We start from the raw sequence: 18,334 nt of genomic DNA on the forward strand, positions 1-18,334 counted from the left end.
CAGGAGTTGGGGAGAGCAGCTCTGGCCTCTGTTCCTCCCCCAGGCACTGCCGTGTGACCTTGGACAAGTCAGACCCTTTTTTCTGGGCCTTCAGTTTCTCACCATCAGCCTAACATGATAGCAGACTAGGCTTTCCAGACTAGGCTTTTTAAAGATCTGGAATTCTTACTCAGAAGTAATTCTGACACAAGTTGGCAGGTCAGTCCTTCCCTTTGCCATCCAATCAACACTTGACTTTGTTATGGAAAAGTACCTAAAACTTGGAAGTGAGGCAATGAGGAAACTGTGTGACCTTCATCGGTCCACTGAGCATCAACTAACAAGCCAAGGGTCATGTGACTCCCCATGTGTTCAAGCCTAGACATTTTATGTCTGAGAACTAAGGTGCTAATTTGTAGAAAACAGATAAAATACAAAAGATTTTTGTCCGATAGTGATACAATTGATTTTTGACCCATAGAGATCACCCCAAAGGTTATAGGTCACGCACTGTAGGGCATCTGCAGTTTGGGATCTAACCAGCAATCTTCTTCCAGCATTCTCTGTGCTTCCTTGATGATCATCAGTGAGTCCTCTCCACCAGCTTTGTCATCCTGAGCATGTCCTCACAAACGAGTGACATACAAATTTGACACATGCTCACTATGCATTTGTATGATAATTTTTTAACATTCAGAAGATTCTAATTTGATAGCTCACTGAGCCTCATTTTCCTCTTCTGTTAAGTGGGGAATTCGAGGGAGGGGCTGACACATGTGCTGACCATGTGCCAGGCGCTATTGAGCTCTTCACATCCATGATTTCATTTAAGCCTTGCAGCAAAACTGCCAGGGCTGGCGGCTATCCTCCCCATTGTACAGGAGAGGTTAGTGAGGTTCAGAGAGGTGAAGTGATTGCCCCAAGGTGACACAGCCAGTGAGAAATAAAGCCTGGATTTGGACCACTGCCTCACAGGGGGCTAATTCCTGCTTCACAGGTTTATTGTGGGTTCGTTGAATGAGATAACACTTGGGAAAGTGTTTGGTAAGCTGGACAGGTAGGCGCACACGTGAATAATTACAGTCAGCTCCAGGCTGCCTTCCAACCAGCCTCACCTAGACATGTCCCAGGGGCTGGGCTCCCCTCCCCTGGGAGGTGGGTCTCTGCCCCCTGTACGGTGGGTTTCTGTTACCCAGAGAAAGCTAAGGGGATCGAAGCAAGCAGGCATCGCTGGGCCAGCCCCTCACATGCAGAACATCCCTGCCTGAAACTGCAGGCTGAGCTTCCTGCCCTGGCTGCACCTTGGGGGGCTCTCTTCCTGGGACAGGGGCCTGGGGGACAGCAGGACTGGACAGGCGAAGAATGATTGGTCTTGAAGTCATTCTGTTCCATCCTCCTGAGTGTTTCCTCTGATTTAGACCCTCTCTGAAGGCTCCAGAAGCCATGCCCAGCCTCCCCCAAGTCCTGAACCCTCTCACAGCAGCCTGCACCCAGACACCTCCATCTCAGCCCTGGGTGCCAAAGGGTTAATCAGTGGAGCCAGTTTGGCAAATGTTTACCTAGTAGGCAGGCTGCCTCAAACCTTGGGTAATTAACAGCCTGCTTTCCAAAGCCAGGCAGGAAGATTTATTTCTCCTCTCCTCCCTCCCCAGGGATGCCACTTGGCAGAGTAAACACAGCTTTCCGTTGGCTCTTTGAGGAGATGCCTAGCAGAGGAGCGGGAGCTGGGGGCAGGGATCAGGCCTGGGGGGAGCGGGCCCAGAGGTGGGCTCCAGGGAGGAGATGCAGGGGGCTCAGTCCCATTTCACTTGGACCCTCCTGACCCTGGTGCTTCTCCATGTGGCCCCCTGTAGCATGGGGTGACCCCTCCTCTTAGATCTGTGAGTATAACAAACTGTCTTTTCCATGGCAATCGTCTCCTGATCTGCTGGCCTCACCGTACCTAAATAATAATAAAACCTATATTTTAAAACAAACTCCTCCAGGGGCTTCTATCACACAGAATAAAATCCAGGCTTCTTTCCATGGTTTAGAAGGCTCTCCTTGGTCTGCTTCTGCCTGCCCTCCATGACCTTATCTCTTGCCCCCTCCCTGGCTCACAGTGATCCAGCCCCATTACCTTCTTTCTACTCCTCAGACCCAGCAAAGCCATCACCACCTTAGGACCTTTCCCCTGGCTGTCCCCTCTGCCTAGAACTTTCTTCTCCCAGAGCTCAGCATGGTGGCTCCTTATTGACATCCCAGGCTCAATTTACATGTCAACTTCTTTTTTTTTTTTTGAGGAAGATTAGCCCTGAGCTAACTACTGCCAATCCTCCTCGTTTTGCTGAGGAAGACTGGCCTTGAGCTAACATGTGTGCCCATCTTCCTCTACTTTATGTGTGGGATGCTTTCCACAGCATGGCGTGCCAAGTGGTGCCATGTCCACACCCGGGATCTGAACCGGCGAACCCCGGGCCGCCGAAGCGCAATGTGTGAACTTAATCGCTGCACCACCGGGCCGGCCCACATGTCAACTTCTCGGAGAGGACTTCTCTGAACACTCACCTTCAAAGAATAATAATAGCTAGCTCTTCTTGGGTGTTTTCCATGCGCTGGGCACCATTTTATACACTTCCCATGTATTCACTCTTGGAATCTTCCCAACAACCCTATGAGGTAGGTTATTATTATTTCCATTTTGCAAATGAGGAAACTGAGGCTCAGAGAAGTTAAGTGACATGACCAAAGTCTCACAGCTAACAGGCAGGAAAGCTGGGACTCAAACCCAGGAGCCCATTTCCAGAGTCTGCACTCTGAACCACTGTGCCTTATTTCTTGGTGCAGAGTAAGTTCATAATAACTATTAGCTACTGTTATTATTATTGCCTTTGACAGAGGCTGAATTTCACCCACCCATTTTCTTTACATGAATTTGAATTCCTTTAGGCAAGTCACTCACTGTCCCGTTTGTCCCTCCTGCTCTCTATCATTTTATACCAATTTACCTGACTTGCTTGGACCCTGAAGGCATTCGTGTTTGCAATCCCTCCTCTGGGTGCCTCTTACTCATTCACTCATTCTTTTTACCAACACCCACTGTGCCAGATGCTGTGCTAGGCTCACAGAGACAAATAAGATGGCAACCTTGCCCTCACGGAGCCCACAGCCGTGTGGGGAAGCAGATGCGCACACACATGTCACTTCACTGCATTGTCATGTATGCTGCCATGGGGATGTCAATGAGAGTTAGGGAAGCACCAAAGAGCACAGGGGGATTCAGCCAGGAAGGATTTCCCAGAGAAAGTGACATCCCTGCTGGGTTTGAAAAACTGGACAGGAAGCCAATGGGAAAAATGCTGCACAGGCAAATGAAAACAGCACCGACAAGTGGATGGAGGTGGCCGAGTGTGTACATGTCTAGGGACGAGCCGGTACTTTGCAGGAGAAGGAGGAGTGAATCTGACTGGCTGAAGGAAGTTGATCCATGTCTTGAGGGCTTCTGGGCTTCCGGTAAGGACTGCACCCTTTGTTGTGGAGGCTGAAAGCAGTCCTAGAAGGATGTGAAGCGGGGACCGACACGGTATTGTTGGTAATGGTTCCGCCCCCACCCCACCCCCATTTTCTGAGAAACCTGCTGAGAAACTGGTACCCACCAGGCCAGCTCATGTTCTGCAGGCTGGCAAGCCTTTACTAGGCATTTGATGAGCTTGATGATAACCAGGCTAGGGGCCAGTAATTCAGGCCTTCCTCACCCTCTGGGTGTCCCTGAACTAGTGTAGCCTCCAAAAATCATTTTTGATGGGAGATTCTGGGAAGCAGGACGTAGCCAAGGCCAACTGAACTCCTGAAACTATGGAAGGAGCCAGAAAGTAGGAAAGGTAATGCCCTCACCAGTTTTCCCCTCTAGGTGGGAGTGGGTAGGATGCCTGGCCTCTCCCTTTGCAGACAGCCCCCTCAGATTGGCCTCCTTTCTCTGGACTCCATGGTCCCCTCTCATCTGAGCTGTGGCTCTGGCGACTGCCTTGGAGGACATCTCCCCAGCTGTCAGGCCTGGGAACGTCAGAGCAGCCTCAGAGACCTCAATTCCTCCCCTTTCCCTCCAGCCAGGCATCAAGGTATGGTAGCAGAACAGGTGGATCTGGGTTTCCATCCTGGCTTTGCCAGTCATTAACTCTAAGACCTTGGGCAAGTCACCTGGCCTCTGTGAACCTTGGTTTCCTGACCTGCAAAGTAGGAATGGCACTACTGACATCCCAGAGTTATTGTACCAACTGAACAAGATGGAGTATGCCAAGTACTTGGCACAAACATGATTCTTACCAGTGCTAGACACTGGTGGCTGGAGTCCACCAGGTGGAGGGTGGCAGGGATGGAGTGAAGGTGGACAGTGAATGGACCACAATGGATTCAACACATGTTTCAGCAGAGGAGACAGCAGTTACAAAGGAATGGAGGGTGACAGGGCATGGCAGGATTAGAGAACATTACATTCCCCAAGAGTTTGTTGTGCCTGAAGCAAGGGATGGCTGAGAATGAGGAGCTTGGAGATGAGGCAGGAAAGATTAGCTGGGGTCAGGATGGGAAGGGCCTTGAGCTGAGCCAAAGGGCTTGGGCTCCATCTTCAGGCTCATTGTCCTGTGATGTAGTGGTTAGGACTGTGGAATGCAAATTCCAGTTCTGCCGCTTGATTTGGTAGCCTTGGGTCAGTAACTTAAGCTCTGTCTTAGCTTACATTCACCCAAAAGCAGACTCTGAGGCTCGGGGGCTGGTAGTCCGCTTGGCAGGTGATTTCAAGAAGCAGAGGTGAGGGCATGGAGAAAGTGAGACAGAAGGGAGAAAGCATTAATGTGCGGTTACAGCCATGAGCAACTGGTGTCGGTTCCCCTGGGGCCCTCGGAGGGACAGTATGAAATGCACCTCAAGTCATCCTATCTTGGGATGGGGAGGCATCAAGTCTCTCGATGCATGAAGGTTGCCCTTGGGCTAGGTAACACCCTCCCCCTCCTTCCCGGCTCCATGGATGCCAGGGAAAGCCCTCAGGCAAGGAAGCAGAAAGAAGCAAGACCTTGAATGGAGGGGCTCTCAGTGTGCTGGAAACCACCACGCTGGCAAGGCAGCTCGGAGCAGGGACTGGGGAAATGAGGCATGTACCAACGCCACCTGCTATTACCTCTCCAAGCCCGTTTTCTCATCTGAAAAATAGAAAGAATAAGACATACTTCCCAGGAGGACTAAAAGAAGTGAAGAATTTGAAAGAACCTAACGACATGTCTGACACATAGTAGATAATCGAGAAATGGTAGGTATATTGGACTCAGCTCAGATGCCACCTCCTCAGAGAAGCCTTCCCTGATTGTCCTATTGAGAGTAGCTCACTCCTTTCATTCTTCACCAAAGCATCCTGTCTATTTCCTCTGGAGCATTTAACATAACATGAAGTCATCTTGGTTACATGTTAGTCTATCATCCGTCTCTCCTCACTAGAATGACAGCACTGTGTGGACAGGGAATTAATCTCTCTACTCACTGTTTGAGCTCCAGCAATGAGCACAGTGCCTGGGACACACTAGGTACTCAATAAATATTTTTTGAAGGGAAGTATTATTATGGTAACAATAAGAGAAGATCAGTCCTGTTCTTGACCTTTATTAAGCATATATTCTGTTTTTTAACAAGATGTTAAAAGAGGATTCATCCAGACTCCAGCTCTGGGTCCCAATGCTCAAAACAGTAGGTGCAGCCGTATTCAGATCAGGACCCAAGCCAATTCCTCCATCACTAGTCCATTGCCCACTAACTTGCAGGCTATGATACAAGAAAGAGCTAAGAGTATTCGAGCAGGTTTCAGCTAAGGGCAAGGGTATTTTAGGAGAGCTTGTCTGAAGGCAATGATTTGAAGAGAATAAAGCTATTGCATAATTTTGCTCTTTCTCAGAGTCAGAATTATGAAGAAGCTAATGAAGTTTAAACTTCAGAGTCTCTTCTGAGGCCCTGGGAGGGGACCTAGCAATGTGTTCACACTGTCAGATGTTTTGCAAATTTTGAAAAAGTGAGTTAAAATTCTTTTTCTTAAAGAAGGCCCCTCCAAATTGTCCCCCCAAATTATAAGCTTCGAGCCTCACAAAACCTGGATCCACCTCTGTCCTCTATCAAATCCAAGCCATTTAAGTGACCAGCGATCCACGGGTTAGCTCATTTAATCCTTGCATCAACTCTATAATGCAGATACCATTGTTGTCCCCATTTACGGATGAGGATACCAAGGCTTAGGGAACAGGCAGTGCCCAAGATCTCACAGTTAGTAAGTGGCAGATCTGGGGTTTAAAGTCCATAGCCTGTCTCCAGAACCCAGACTCTTAATCATAGTGCTTTCCAACGGTATGTATTTGTTTTCTTGTCCACTTTCCCCACCAACCATGAGGTCCCCAAGGACATGAAGACAAGGCATTTCCATACACCCAACACCCAGCACCCAGCCCAGAAGAGACATCAACACATACTGGTATGTAAGGAAGAGTAAAGCAGGCCCTGGTCTCCAGGATCTGGCCTGGCACTCACAGCTGGGCCTTCGTATTCCTGGCTGCACATAATTTCACAGAACATCAACATCAGACAAGGCCACTCTGTGACCGTGATGGATCAAGATACAAACAGGACCACTTCGTAAGCATGTCTGAACACAGACATTGTCTAAAACACAAAAAGGCCCAACCATCCCCCTATCTTGTCTAATACTGACTACTGCTTCTTACTAATGACAGCTTTACCTTTTGTCTGTTCTTCTCTCCTTCTGGATAAAATTTATTAAGATCCCCAGTCATAGAATTACCCCGACTTCTTACAGCATCTGATCCAGAGCAAAGCCCTGCTTCCTTAAGCCCTCTGTGAAATCATCTAACAAAAGCCCAAATTCTACAAGTCCTTTCTGACATCCTCTTTCTGAGATGCCTCCAAGGTTCCCCATCATGTGCATTTTCCCTCCCTACAACGAGTATCCAACTTCTTCAGTTACAGGTGTGTTTCTGGTGGTCTTCGACTGGAATGGCTTTGACACGGGTGTCATCCATTGATGGATCACTGAGCATAAAATATCATTGTCAAAAGTTAGAAAATTTTGTTCCCCCAAAACTAGTTGATGATCATAGAAAGAAAAATAGTGGTTCTCTCTAGGGCATGGGGATGAGTGGTTATAAACAGAGAAGGGACACGAGGCAAACTTTGGGGGTATTGGAAAGGTCCTACCTTTTGAACTAGGTGATCGTTACACCAAATGTTAAAAAAAAAAAGTTAATAGGTACACTTAATATTAGTGCACTTTACACACTTTTTGGTATACATCTTACACTTTGATTAAAAATGCTTTGTCCACCGACTTCATCAGGTAGTGGGGAGAACAGGAAATCCAAAACTGGTCACTCAAATACCAATCAAAGGTAACTTAGCAACAAGGCAAAGGCCAGAGTGGGATGGTAGCGGACTGGAAAGGAACCGTGGGCTGTTGGAGGATGGGATCTATGATGAAAAGGCTGGAAAATCAACCCCTTTCTGAAAACTTAAAGCATTTGTGTTGTTTATCCCAGAAAAGACTAGATTGGGAGGAAATGCAATTGAATGCAAGTATTTTATTTCACAACAGGGAAAAGTTTGGGCCAAGGCAGGTCTTCCTAACGGTGACAAAGGAGGTAAAAGAGCCTGTGACATCCCTGTCCCTGGGAAGTTTAAAACGCCATTGGCCAGCAAATGTCCCCAGTGTGGCCTGGTCTAGGAGTAGGAGACAGAGAAACCACCCCCAGTTGCCCCTTTCGTGACTAGGGACTCTGGTTAGTCATGAGTGTTCTGGGCCAGCTGCACAGCACCGATTAATTAGCCAAAGAGAGTCACTCTCTGATCTGCCATAAGCTTTTTATGTTCTGCCACCACTGCCACCAACTACAGCTTTAATTAAATCTGGGGCTTAATTACCACAGTGCAGCGCTGCTATCACTCTCCAGATGACTTTATCTCGGCTCCTGGATGGATGGTGGTGGCGACAGTGTGTCAGGAGGAGAGTTGAGCCTAAAGTAGTCTGAAGCCCAGACTCTGGATGCTGGTGATTTGAGGGTATGTGGGGTGGTTGCGTGGAGGGATCAGCTGTAGGGCTCAGTGCCTGCCCTCAAAGAGCTCACAGTTTATTGGAGAGCTAAGACCTCCCACCTAGGAGATGGGACAAGGTGGTGTAAGCCCCCAAATGAGAAGTGCACACAAATATCCCAGCAACTGAGTGCGCTGAGGCCCCTTGGCACTGGAAGGATCAGGGAAGCTGCATGGAGAGGGAGGGCCTAGAGGAATTTTAAAGGAAGAACAGGGTTAGACAGGCCACCAGGCAGGGCAGAGTACTGAGTGGAGGGAAGCCCATGAGTAAAAGTGTGGTGGTAACAGTGAGAACCTGTTACATCGGGAGATGGGTGAGGAGGTAAATGTAGCTGGGGGCAGGGCAGAAGAGAGGCGATCCCTACTGCAGCACAGCATGAGCAACGCTTCTGAGGAAGTAGGTGAGGGGCCAGGTTGGTGAGGACCTTGAAGGCCAAGCTAAGTTGGGACCTCATTCAGTAGGTAGCAGGAAGCCGCTGAAAGTTTTGAAGCTGCCTGAATGATCCAAATTTGTTATGGAAGTTTACAAGAGTTTGAGGATGCGGCCCTGCCTCCCTCCTCAGGTGTCTCTCTATTCCATCCCTTGCACACTGTGCTCCAGCCAGAGTGCAAGACATTCTCCACGCTCCCTGTACTCCTGGCTAAGCCCTAGTCCTTCAGTTCTCAGTTTTAACACCTCTCTGCGATGCTTTGCTGACACCATCCCATTTCCCCCATTAAAACATATATCGCTGGGTTGTAATTATTCATTTGGAGGATTCATAGCGGAATCCTCCGCTAGATTGTGAATTCTTTTGAAGCTAGGGACAGTATATTGTTACCAGTGTGTCCTCAAGAACCAGCATAGGGCCAGTAAAGCGAGGATGCGTGGAGAGGCTCGTCCGGGTTTAGGCAGGATCAGTGATCTCTCAGGCTCCTCCCTGTTCTCAGCCAGTGAGTCTCTGGAGGACAATGGAAAATCACGTGTCAACAGGTACAGGTTGGTAGGCAATGTGCCCTTATTTTGAATTATCAGTCTCATATTCTCACAGCAAGCAAAGTAATGGTGGCGGAGGGAACACAAATCAAGCTCCAACCGCCTCCCCACCTTTCTAAGAATAAAGCCAGGCTGTGGCTATTTCTAGGCACGCCTGGGAGTTATTTGAGGGATGGTGAGGCGGAAGGTTACCAACCGGGACTACAAGAAGTAACCCTCCGCGGGAGCCTTGTAATCGTGGGAGCGGCTCCTCGACCACCAGAGGGAGGACTGGCACCGCAGCCTGGGACTTGCGCGGTTTCCCCCAACGACGAGAGGCTGCATAGAACTCTGGGAACTGTAGTCCTAGGGTCGTAATGCGCAATCTTACGCGGTGCACGTCGGGAGTTATAGTTCCGGACAGAGAGGCGGGAAATACTTTCAAGCGCCAGTCCTGAGTTCTGGAAACTACAACTACCGAACGGCCACGGACTCCGGGACAATGTCTCGTTTCCGTCGAGTTGTCCGTCTGGGCTACTTCTGAGAGGTCAACTTGACTGGGTAAGTTTGGTTGGAGAACGTTCCGCTTCTGAACTGAGGTGTCTGCAGACTTTCTCATATTCCAGCCCGGTTTGGGGGCTCCTCGTTTCAGTCCCAGGAACTCCACATTAATCTTTCATTTTTTCTGTTTCCTATTCAGACACCTCCAATATCCACCCGCACCCTGAACCCTCCCACTATCATCTCGTGCCCTCGTTCCCGGCGCCCCTGGAATCCCACGCTGAGCACTCGTTTCAGGACCCGGCCCCCACAGCACCACCCTGAGCCCACAGAATCACCTCTGTGATACCTGGGCGTCGTTATGCTCCACACCTTTTATACGCTTCACTCTTACCTTCACTTTCCTGTTTTTCATGCTAGTAAAGAAGAATCGCCATTTCTTCTTCTCAATCTGGGGAGGAGCCCAGGACTCGAAATCAGCAGACCTGGGCTTCAGTCCAGCTCTGCAGCTCTCTGGCTGTGTGACCTTGGACGAATCATACAACCTCTCTGGGACTCGCTCTCTTCATCTACAAAATGGAGATGACAGTTACTCTGTCAGTCTTAGATGTGTTGTGGAGCCCATAAGCTAATATGTGTGACAGTGCTTTATAAACTGTAAAGCCTCCGTGAGCGAGAGAGATTACTGTTATTATAATTATTAATGCTCTGGCACTCTCTTACTTTGCCTCCTTTTCTAGCTCTGTGTCTTGTTGCTCAGGCCTGCCCCTTGGGCGCTTGGTGTTTCCATTCTCTCAGAGTAGGATATTTCCTCATGTTCTCCAGAGACCAAAGGTCAGACTAATGAGCTTCAAGTCTCCGGAGAGCTCTGTCTGAAAGGAAGCCCCAGAGAAGTGCTTATCTTGGACTCTGTCCTGAAATAGCCGGTGATGAAAAGTCCACACAGCTGGCTGAGGGGCGGTCCCTGCTGCCTGGAAACAGGGCCCCAGCAGGAGATGGACAGCTGCAGTGTAAGCCTTATCCGTTCCCTCTCGGCTCTTTTGGGCCTGTTGAGTAGACTCCGGTTTTGGTAGGGGTGTCTCAGACCCGAAAAGGCTGGGAGGAAAGAACCATTTTGCCAAAGTGTTTATCCAGAAAAAATGAGAGAGACCTTGGCTGGGTATGATGAAAGAGGGACATAGCATTGTGAATTAATTCCAAACATTTTATGAGCACTTAGAATGTATCAGGCCCTAGGCAATATCAATTTTCTTATTTAAGTTTCACTTACGAAGCGTCCCCATTTTACATAGAAGGAACTTAGGCTCACAGAGGTGCTGTGCTTAGTTATGCAGTAGTCTCCCCTTATCTGCGTTTTCACTTTCCCCGGTTTTGGCTACCCACAGTCATCTGCAGTCCAAAAGTATTAAATGGAAAATTCCAGAAGTAAACAGTTCATAAGTTTTAAATTGCACGCTGTTCTGAGTAGTGTGATGAAGTATCTCACCGTCCTGCTCTGTCCAACCCGGAACGCGAATCATCCCTTTGTCCAGCGGATCCACACTCTGTGCGGCGCCCTTTAGTCACTTAGCCATCTGGGTTACCAGACTCACTGTTGGGATGTGGCAGTGCTGGTGTTCAAGTAACGCTTACTTTATTTAATAATGGTCCCAGAGTGCAAGAGTAGTGATGCTGGCAATTCGGATATGCCAAAGAGAAGCCATAAAGTGCTTCCTTTAAGTGAAAAGGTGAAAGTTCTTGACTTAAGGAAAGAAGAAGATTGTATGGTAAGGTTGCTGAGATCTACAGTAACTTTGATTACAGTATATTCTTATCACTGTTCTATTTCTTTTTCTTCTTTTCCCCAAAGCCCCCCGCCCAGTGCATAGTTGTGTGGTCTAGTTGTAGGTCCTTCTAGTTGTGGCATGCGGGATGCCACCTCAGCATGGTGTGATGAACCATTCTAGGTCCCCGCCCAGGATCCGAACCGGCGAAACCCGGGACCGCCCAAGTGGAGCACGTGAACTTAACCACTTGGCCACAGGGCCGGCCCCATATTAACTGTTCTGTTTTATTATTATTTATTGTTGTTAATCTCTTGCTGTGTCTAACTGATAAATTAAACTTTACCATAGGTATGTATGTATATGAAAAAACAGTATTTATAAATAGAGTTCGGTACTATATGGTTTCAGGCATCCACTGGGGGTCTTGGAACATATCCCCTGTGGATAAGGGAAGACTGCTGTAATAAAAATTAGAACTACCATCCATGGTTATAGTGCCTTTTATATATCAGGTGCTTTACATACATTATTTCATTTAATCCTCATCAACAATTTCATGAGTGATTATTATTATTTCTCTCATGTGGATAAATTATGAGAGGCACAGAATTTAAGGAACTTGTTCAAGATCCCTCAGCCAATTAAGTGTCAGAGGTGGAATTCAGACTGTGACCATAGTCTTTCTTTTCCCACTATATCATAGAGTCTTATTTTTAGATCAAAAAGACAGAGATTGAAGAATTGAGAGAGTTTGAGTCAAAGCCAAATAAAGGAGCATTTATTGGTCCCTTCTGTGTAGGGAAAGCATGAGGATAGATGGTTTGGCCTACAAAGAAATATAAAACAGTCTTTACCTCTGTAGTATATCTGAAGAGATAAGGCATAAGTGTGTAAAAAATTAAACAGCATTCACTGAATGAGTTGGTTATTGAGACCAGTTCTATGCAGGGCACTACATTAAGCCTAGTGACTGGCGGGAACCTGCTTCAGGTGGCCACGGGGATTAAACCAATGAAATCATAGTCATTATTTCCTTAATGTGAGAGTGGTGGACTGGAACACCGTGTACACTCAGTAAATATTTCTTGCTTGCACATATATACGTACCAATCCAAGAGCTGTCCTAAGGCAGCCTATGATTGGTTACCAGGTGAGGGATGCAGGCAGTGCTTAGAGTTGAGAGGAGCGAAGGTTGGATGGACTTGGCAAAGCCTCACAGAGGACTGGAGCTTTGCCTGGGCCTCAGTGAATGGGGCGGGTTTGGATGGGTGGAGAGGCTTTTGGATAGGTACCACCAGGAGCTGTTAAGATAAGATGAAAAAAAGAAGGTAGAGACACCTGGGCTTATTGCCTTGGAAAATTCCATGGCGTTTATTAGAAATGACTCTGGATGCTTTGTGTGGATGTTTCTTAGGCAAAATTTGCATGCCAGATTGGCTTTTCCCATCTCCCCTTTCTACTTGGGCATCAGTCGATGCAAGCCCAGGGAATCCAGATTCATTTTCATGTTAGCCTCACTCTGGCCAATTCTCTTCTTTAGTTTTTATTTATTTCCAAACTTAATTTAGTTGGTCACCTTCCCAGAAACTTTGCAGGACTACCAGAGAGTTCTACTCCCCTTCTGTTTGGCTGTTTTCAGGTCCACTCATCCTAATGCTTATCCCAAGCACTGTCCTCTCTGCGACGTAAGACCAAACTCTCTTCCCATAAGCAGCTGCTATCGTTCTGGTCACCCGGTTCTGAAACCTGACTCATCTTTGCCTCTTCCCTCTCTCTGGACTCTCCAAATCCACTCCGTTGCCAAATGTTATTGTTTCTACTTTTCACTCAATCAACAAATATTCCCTGGATACTACACTAGGTGCTTTAAGTGGGTGATTTCATTTTATCTCCATAGCAACCCTGTGAGGATGGATAGGATTCTCATCGTACAGATGGGGAATTAGGCTTAGAGAGATCAGATAACGTGCCCAAGGTGAGAAAGCCCGGCAGCAAAGGAGCTGGGGCTCAAACTTGGGTCTTTCGGGCTTCATATCTCTCATATCTTTGACCTCATTTCCAGAGTTGATTCCAACTCCTTAGCTGAGCACTTGAGGAAGAGCTTCCCTCAAAATCTGGTCATGACTTCCTTCTCCCACCTTTGTCCGTTGCTGACTACTTGCTGTTTGTCACATGTGCCTTCTTACCTCTGTGCCTTTGCTCACGCACTTTCTTCTGCTTGAAAGTCAACTTTCCCCAGCTTCCCCTGCCTCCACTCTCAAGCTAACGGAACTCTCTTTCTTCTCAGTGCCCCTGTGGTATTTTATCTGACCCTCTTTGATGGCAGTTAGAACTTGCTGCTGCTTCACTGTCATGTGGGTGACATGTGCCTTGTGCCCCCGCCGTAGGTCTTCCGCGTGTATGCCCTCAACAGCAAGGGGAAAAGGTCAGGGTCTGGGGCCAAGCAACACACGTTCAACTTCACTCTGGCTAAACTGTCTTCTGACTGTATCAGGAACTTAGCTTCTTTTTTAAAAGAACTGGTTTATTTTAAAATTTGCTTCGGAGAAACAAAATGAAGAAGTCTGTAGTAGAAAGAAAATCATTTATTATCTTCCACAGTTAAAGAGAATGATATTAGGATTATTGGTTGTTTGGGGTTTTCCATTGGAAGTTGGCAATTGGGAAATCTATGTGTAATAATAGTTCTGCTGGTGACCTTGAGCAGCTCACGTAACCTCTTAGGACCTTGATTTCTTCCTCTGTAAAGCACATGTGTGTGCTGGGTAGAGGGTCAGCCTGGGGAGATGATTCCGGGGAGGATTAACAGAAATGATCTCTAAGGTCTTTTCTTGCCCAGACATGCTTTAACGTGAATTCTCTGATCCATCCCAGAGCGTCTTAAAGAAAGCATAAAATGTAATGATTAAAAATATAGGCCCAGGACTCTGTGTGTCAGCTTAGATGCTTTGAGTTCCAGCAATAGACATCTAAACTCGGTTGATTTAAACAAAAAAGGGGATTTATTGACTCATGTAACTAGAAAGTCTAGGAGTTTCTAGATTTCAGGTTTCAGATGTAGTCTAATCCAGAGATTCTTAATGTCTTCACAAATATGACTCAAAATTTCTCTGTAATTCTTTCAGCTCTGCCATCCTCCATGGCTGCAACAGTTCAAGTGGCTGCAGCAGTTCAAGGCTTCATATCTGCACATCACTCTAGTTCAAAACCAGAAAGAACGTTTCCACCCTCAACCATCAAACCAGAGTCCTGGGCTTTACTCTGATTGGACCAACTTATGTCAATGTGCCAACTCTTCATCCACATACTGACCAGGAGATACCGAGGGCTGACTGGCTCAGGTCAATTAAGGTCCATCTCTAGAGGTTAGGGAGTGGTCAGCCCCATCCAAACCACAAGGCACTGTGTGGGAGGGCAGGATAGAATGGGTATGGAGAAGTTTGACCACATTCTCCACTGTTACAGCCACATTGCCCGTGATCTGATTCTGCCTCTGCTAGCTGTATGTTTTTGGGTAAATTACCTAACTTTGTCAAGCGTCAGTTTCCTCATCTATTAGATGAGATAGCAATACATATCGCAGAGGATTGATGTAAGGCTTCAGTTAAATAATATATGTAAAGCGCTTAGTATAGTTCCTGGCAGGAGTACGTGTGATGATGATGGTGCTGGTGGTGATGAGATTGAAGAGAGAGCGCAATGTTATTAGCCCCAATTTAGGAAGCTGCCAAGTTACAGGAAGGTTATCGAGTCAGGCATGTGCACACCTGCCGTGTTGAAGGCTCCTGTTTGATCTGCTGCCACCATCATACTCTTCCCTATCTCTGCCCTTTTTTGCTCTTATATTTTGTCCTTTCTAGAAATGCTTTCCTTTTTCTCCCCTGCCTCTCAGTCTTCCTATTTCAAGGCCCAGCACAAGTGCCACCTTCATAGTCCATAGGTCAGGTCAGTGATTTTGTATGTACATAACTGAGTCTCCCCATGAACAGGATCAGTAAGGGTTAGGAGCTCAGCTCTGCAGTAGACAGACCTGGCTTTGCCTCCTGTAGGCAGTGTGACTTAGGGAAGTTACCTAGCCTCTCTGTGCCTTAGCTTCCTCTCCTGTAAAACAAGGTCTTAAAAGTACCTTCCTCAGAGAGTTGTTGAGAGAATGAAATGATGTAACGTATGTAACAAGCTTAATTCAGTGCTGACTCTGAGTAAATAAGAGATCTTAGTAGTTACTGTCATTCGCAGCCTCCTGAGGACAAGGTCTGTGCTGTATTCTCTGCAGCAGTTACAGCCGTGCTGGCCACTAGTAGGTGCTGAGAAAACACTTGGTAGTGGGTTTTGAGGAGCTTTTGGAAGCTCTCTCTGCTCTTCACAACCATCTCCTCACCACCACCCCCAACAACAAAAATAGCAGCCCCTAGGACCTTGGCAAAGTCACCATAGCAAAGAAAATCACGTGGAAGATTGAGTCACGGGCATTGAAGTTGGGGTGATAAGGAGGGTGGACGGGTAGCAGATAACATGTATAAGCAACAGGAAACCAGCAAGTGGCTATTCTGTGTTCCACCCTCCAGGCATCAAGTTCAGCACTGCCCAAGTCGTTGCTCCTTTTAACTGGTAATGAGATGGGGGTCGGCCAGTCCATGGGCTTTCCATCTGTCGCAGGACCCCACCTCGTAGGCTGCGGGGATGTAATGGAGGGTCAGGGTCTCCAGGTAAGTGTCTCCAGCTCCATCTCTGCATTTCTCTGCTGCTTCTGCTTGCACGGTGACTTATCGATAGCCACCTGATGGCGCAATTCTGGGTGGGGGGAAACTGAGTTAGAGCTGGTCTAGATTTGGTTATACAGCCCCCGGGTCTGTCCTCGCTGACCTTTTTCTTCCTCTCTCAAATTAGAAACATCTCAATAGAAATGAAGTGTTCTTTTTCAGCCAGGAGGAAAGCGGGGTTCTAGCTTCAAAGGAAGCTCTCAGATCCTCTCACCTGTCTTGAGAGCAGATGCTTGTACTGGAAAGGTTTTTGATCTCATCCTAACCTGAGTGTATGAGAGGAAGAGCAGTGGACCGTGTGTCATTGGCCTTTGACTCCCTGACCTGGGTAGGAAGGCAGTCTCCTTTTTCTCCTTTCCTGCCTTCGCCTGTTTTCCCCTCCTGCTTTGGTTCTGGACTTTCCCTCTGGACTTTCATAGGTCCTTCTCTGCTAGCCCTTTGACTGCCCCCCTCCTGTGTGAGAGGCACATGCTTCCTGGTAACCTCACACCTACTCCCATGTGAAATGAATGTCCTGCTGTTCCCAAGGGCCAGCCTGGAGGTCTAGCCTGGGTGACCCACCAGTGCCACCCCATTCAGCATGAGAGGCTCCTCCAGGGCTGGGCTCAGGGCCAGATTTAAATCTTTCAATGTACTAAGCACTGAAAATATTTTACTGTCCCCCAGCTGTAATTCAAATTACAGTCAGCTATTTGAAATAGCATAAGCCTTCCATGTAGGCTAAAAATAAAATTGCTTCTTTCTGGATTTTCTGAATGCAAAATTCAGGTATATGCACGGAAGCTTGTTTCCCGTTTTGGTGCCCTGCTTTGCTGGTGCCCCAAACACCTGCTGAGTATGTCTGCTGGGAAATCTAGCCGTGCTTGGGCTCCTTGCTCTGAGCAGCTGCTTTCTTCTTTCCTACAGGGGAGCTTCTTCCGACTCTTCTACCCCTGCCAAGAGGCAGAGGTGCCCACGGAGCAGCCCCTGTGGATTCCCCGCTATGAATACTGCACTGGCCTGGCCGATTACCTGCAGTTCAATAAGCGCTGGGGAGGATTGCTGTTCAACCTGGCTGTGGGTAAGGGCTGGCCTCACCCCCAGGTGCTTTCCCAGCTTCTTGGTTATGTTCCTAGGAGGTCCCCAGGTAGACACAGTACCTTATAGCTTTCATTGTGCAGCTCTTCTGCGTGAGGCATCCATCAGCCAGTGTGGTGTGGGGAGTTGGGAGAGAATGACATACATAAGAGCTTTGGTTACAGAGTTAGACTGTCCTGGATTCAAATCTAGACTTTATCATTTACTAACTGTGGGGCTTGGGCAAGTTAACTTGTCTGAGTATCTGCCTTTGCAGGATTGTCATGTGGGATGTATTAAAGTCTCTAGTGCAGTGCTTGGGACATGGAATGTGTTTCAGAAATGGTGGCTAGTACGCATTTGTTCAGCATGTGTTAATTCCACTCTGTGCCAGCTATAGTGTAGATTAAAGAAAACTACCAAGGAGCATACTGTCTCCTGCAATCAGTTCCCCCTCCAGCTCTCCCTTCTTCTGGGTAGGATCACACTGAATCATCCCCTTCCCCCAAAGGAATTCTTCCCATTGCCTTGGCGTTTCAGGGATTCACCCCACAGTTCTTCAGTACTTCCCCTCTGGATTTATCTTCCTATTGTGTTCATGCTCCCTAGGGAAGAAAGGGGGAAAGAATAGGTGATTGATTGCCTTGGGCTGCTCAGGGGAAAAGGGGTTCTCTGAGAGAAGAGACCCAGTGGGATTATAGCTCTGGGGCAGCCAGAGATTCTATAGCCCATGTCTCTGCTAGGATCTTGTCGCCTGCCTGTTAGCTGGAATGGCCCCTTAAAGACCAAGGACTCTGGATACCCCTTGATCATCTTCTCCCATGGCCTGGGAGCCTTCAGGTAAGAGCTTCTCTCCCCCAGACCTTGTCATATTCCTTGTCTGGTGATGGCTACTGGGTCTCAACTTATTCTCGAAGGATAGAGAGACAGACCTTTCCATCTGCCAGCTGTCTTATCTACCACTTGCTTCATTCCAGAGCTCTGGGTCCGTCTTCTCTCGAAGGCCTCTCCCAAGCCCCTTCACCTGGTGGAGCCTTTCAGCAGGCTTCACACCCTTTGCTCACATGTTCCAGCATTTATGTAAATATACATTTGTAGCCCAGAAGTACAAGAAGGAGCTTGAGCTTTATAGTCAGAGAGTCATTAATCCAGCGTATATTGAGGGACAGTCTGCTGTGGTGCTGGCGCAGCAGTGAATGAGTTAG

At 47.7% G+C, this 18,334-nt stretch overlaps 1 protein-coding gene and 1 long non-coding RNA gene across 10 annotated transcripts in view; one reads left to right on the forward strand and one right to left on the reverse strand.

Annotated features, from left to right (window-relative positions):
- Positions 1–5,592: 5,592 nt before the first annotated feature.
- LOC123285749 (uncharacterized) lies at positions 5,593–10,458 on the reverse strand. 2 transcript variants are annotated; one of them, XR_011503544.1, is made up of 4 exons: positions 10,271–10,458; positions 9,942–10,116; positions 8,913–9,032; positions 5,593–7,038 (listed from the first exon to the last, which is right to left on the reverse strand). It is a non-coding gene; the product is annotated as an uncharacterized lncRNA (long non-coding RNA). The 2 variants fall into 2 exon arrangements; XR_011503543.1 differs by lacking the exon at positions 5,593–7,038 and having other exon boundaries at positions 7,571–9,032; positions 10,271–10,442.
- Positions 9,307–18,334, forward strand: part of PAFAH2 (platelet activating factor acetylhydrolase 2) — a 31,317-nt gene continuing 22,289 nt past the window's right edge. For 4 of the 8 annotated variants that reach the window (XR_006527689.2, XM_014855010.3, XM_014855012.3 and 1 more), the window contains exons 1-5: positions 9,328–9,607; positions 14,439–14,654; positions 15,879–16,019; positions 16,980–17,133; positions 17,873–17,969. Coding sequence is in view for 6 of the 8 variants with exons in the window: in XM_014855010.3 (XP_014710496.2) it covers positions 15,930–16,019; positions 16,980–17,133; positions 17,873–17,969 (341 nt within the window). In the remaining 2 variants the exon portion in view is untranslated. Of the gene's footprint in view, positions 9,608–14,438; positions 14,679–15,878; positions 16,020–16,979; positions 17,134–17,872; positions 17,970–18,334 lie in introns of all 8 variants that reach the window. The other 4 variants (XR_011503542.1, XM_044770057.2, XM_014855011.3 and 1 more) reach the window with 3 other exon arrangements.

The sequence above is a fragment of the Equus asinus genome, chromosome 5, assembly GCF_041296235.1.
Source record: "Equus asinus isolate D_3611 breed Donkey chromosome 5, EquAss-T2T_v2, whole genome shotgun sequence".
Lineage (NCBI taxonomy): Eukaryota > Metazoa > Chordata > Mammalia > Perissodactyla > Equidae > Equus > Equus asinus.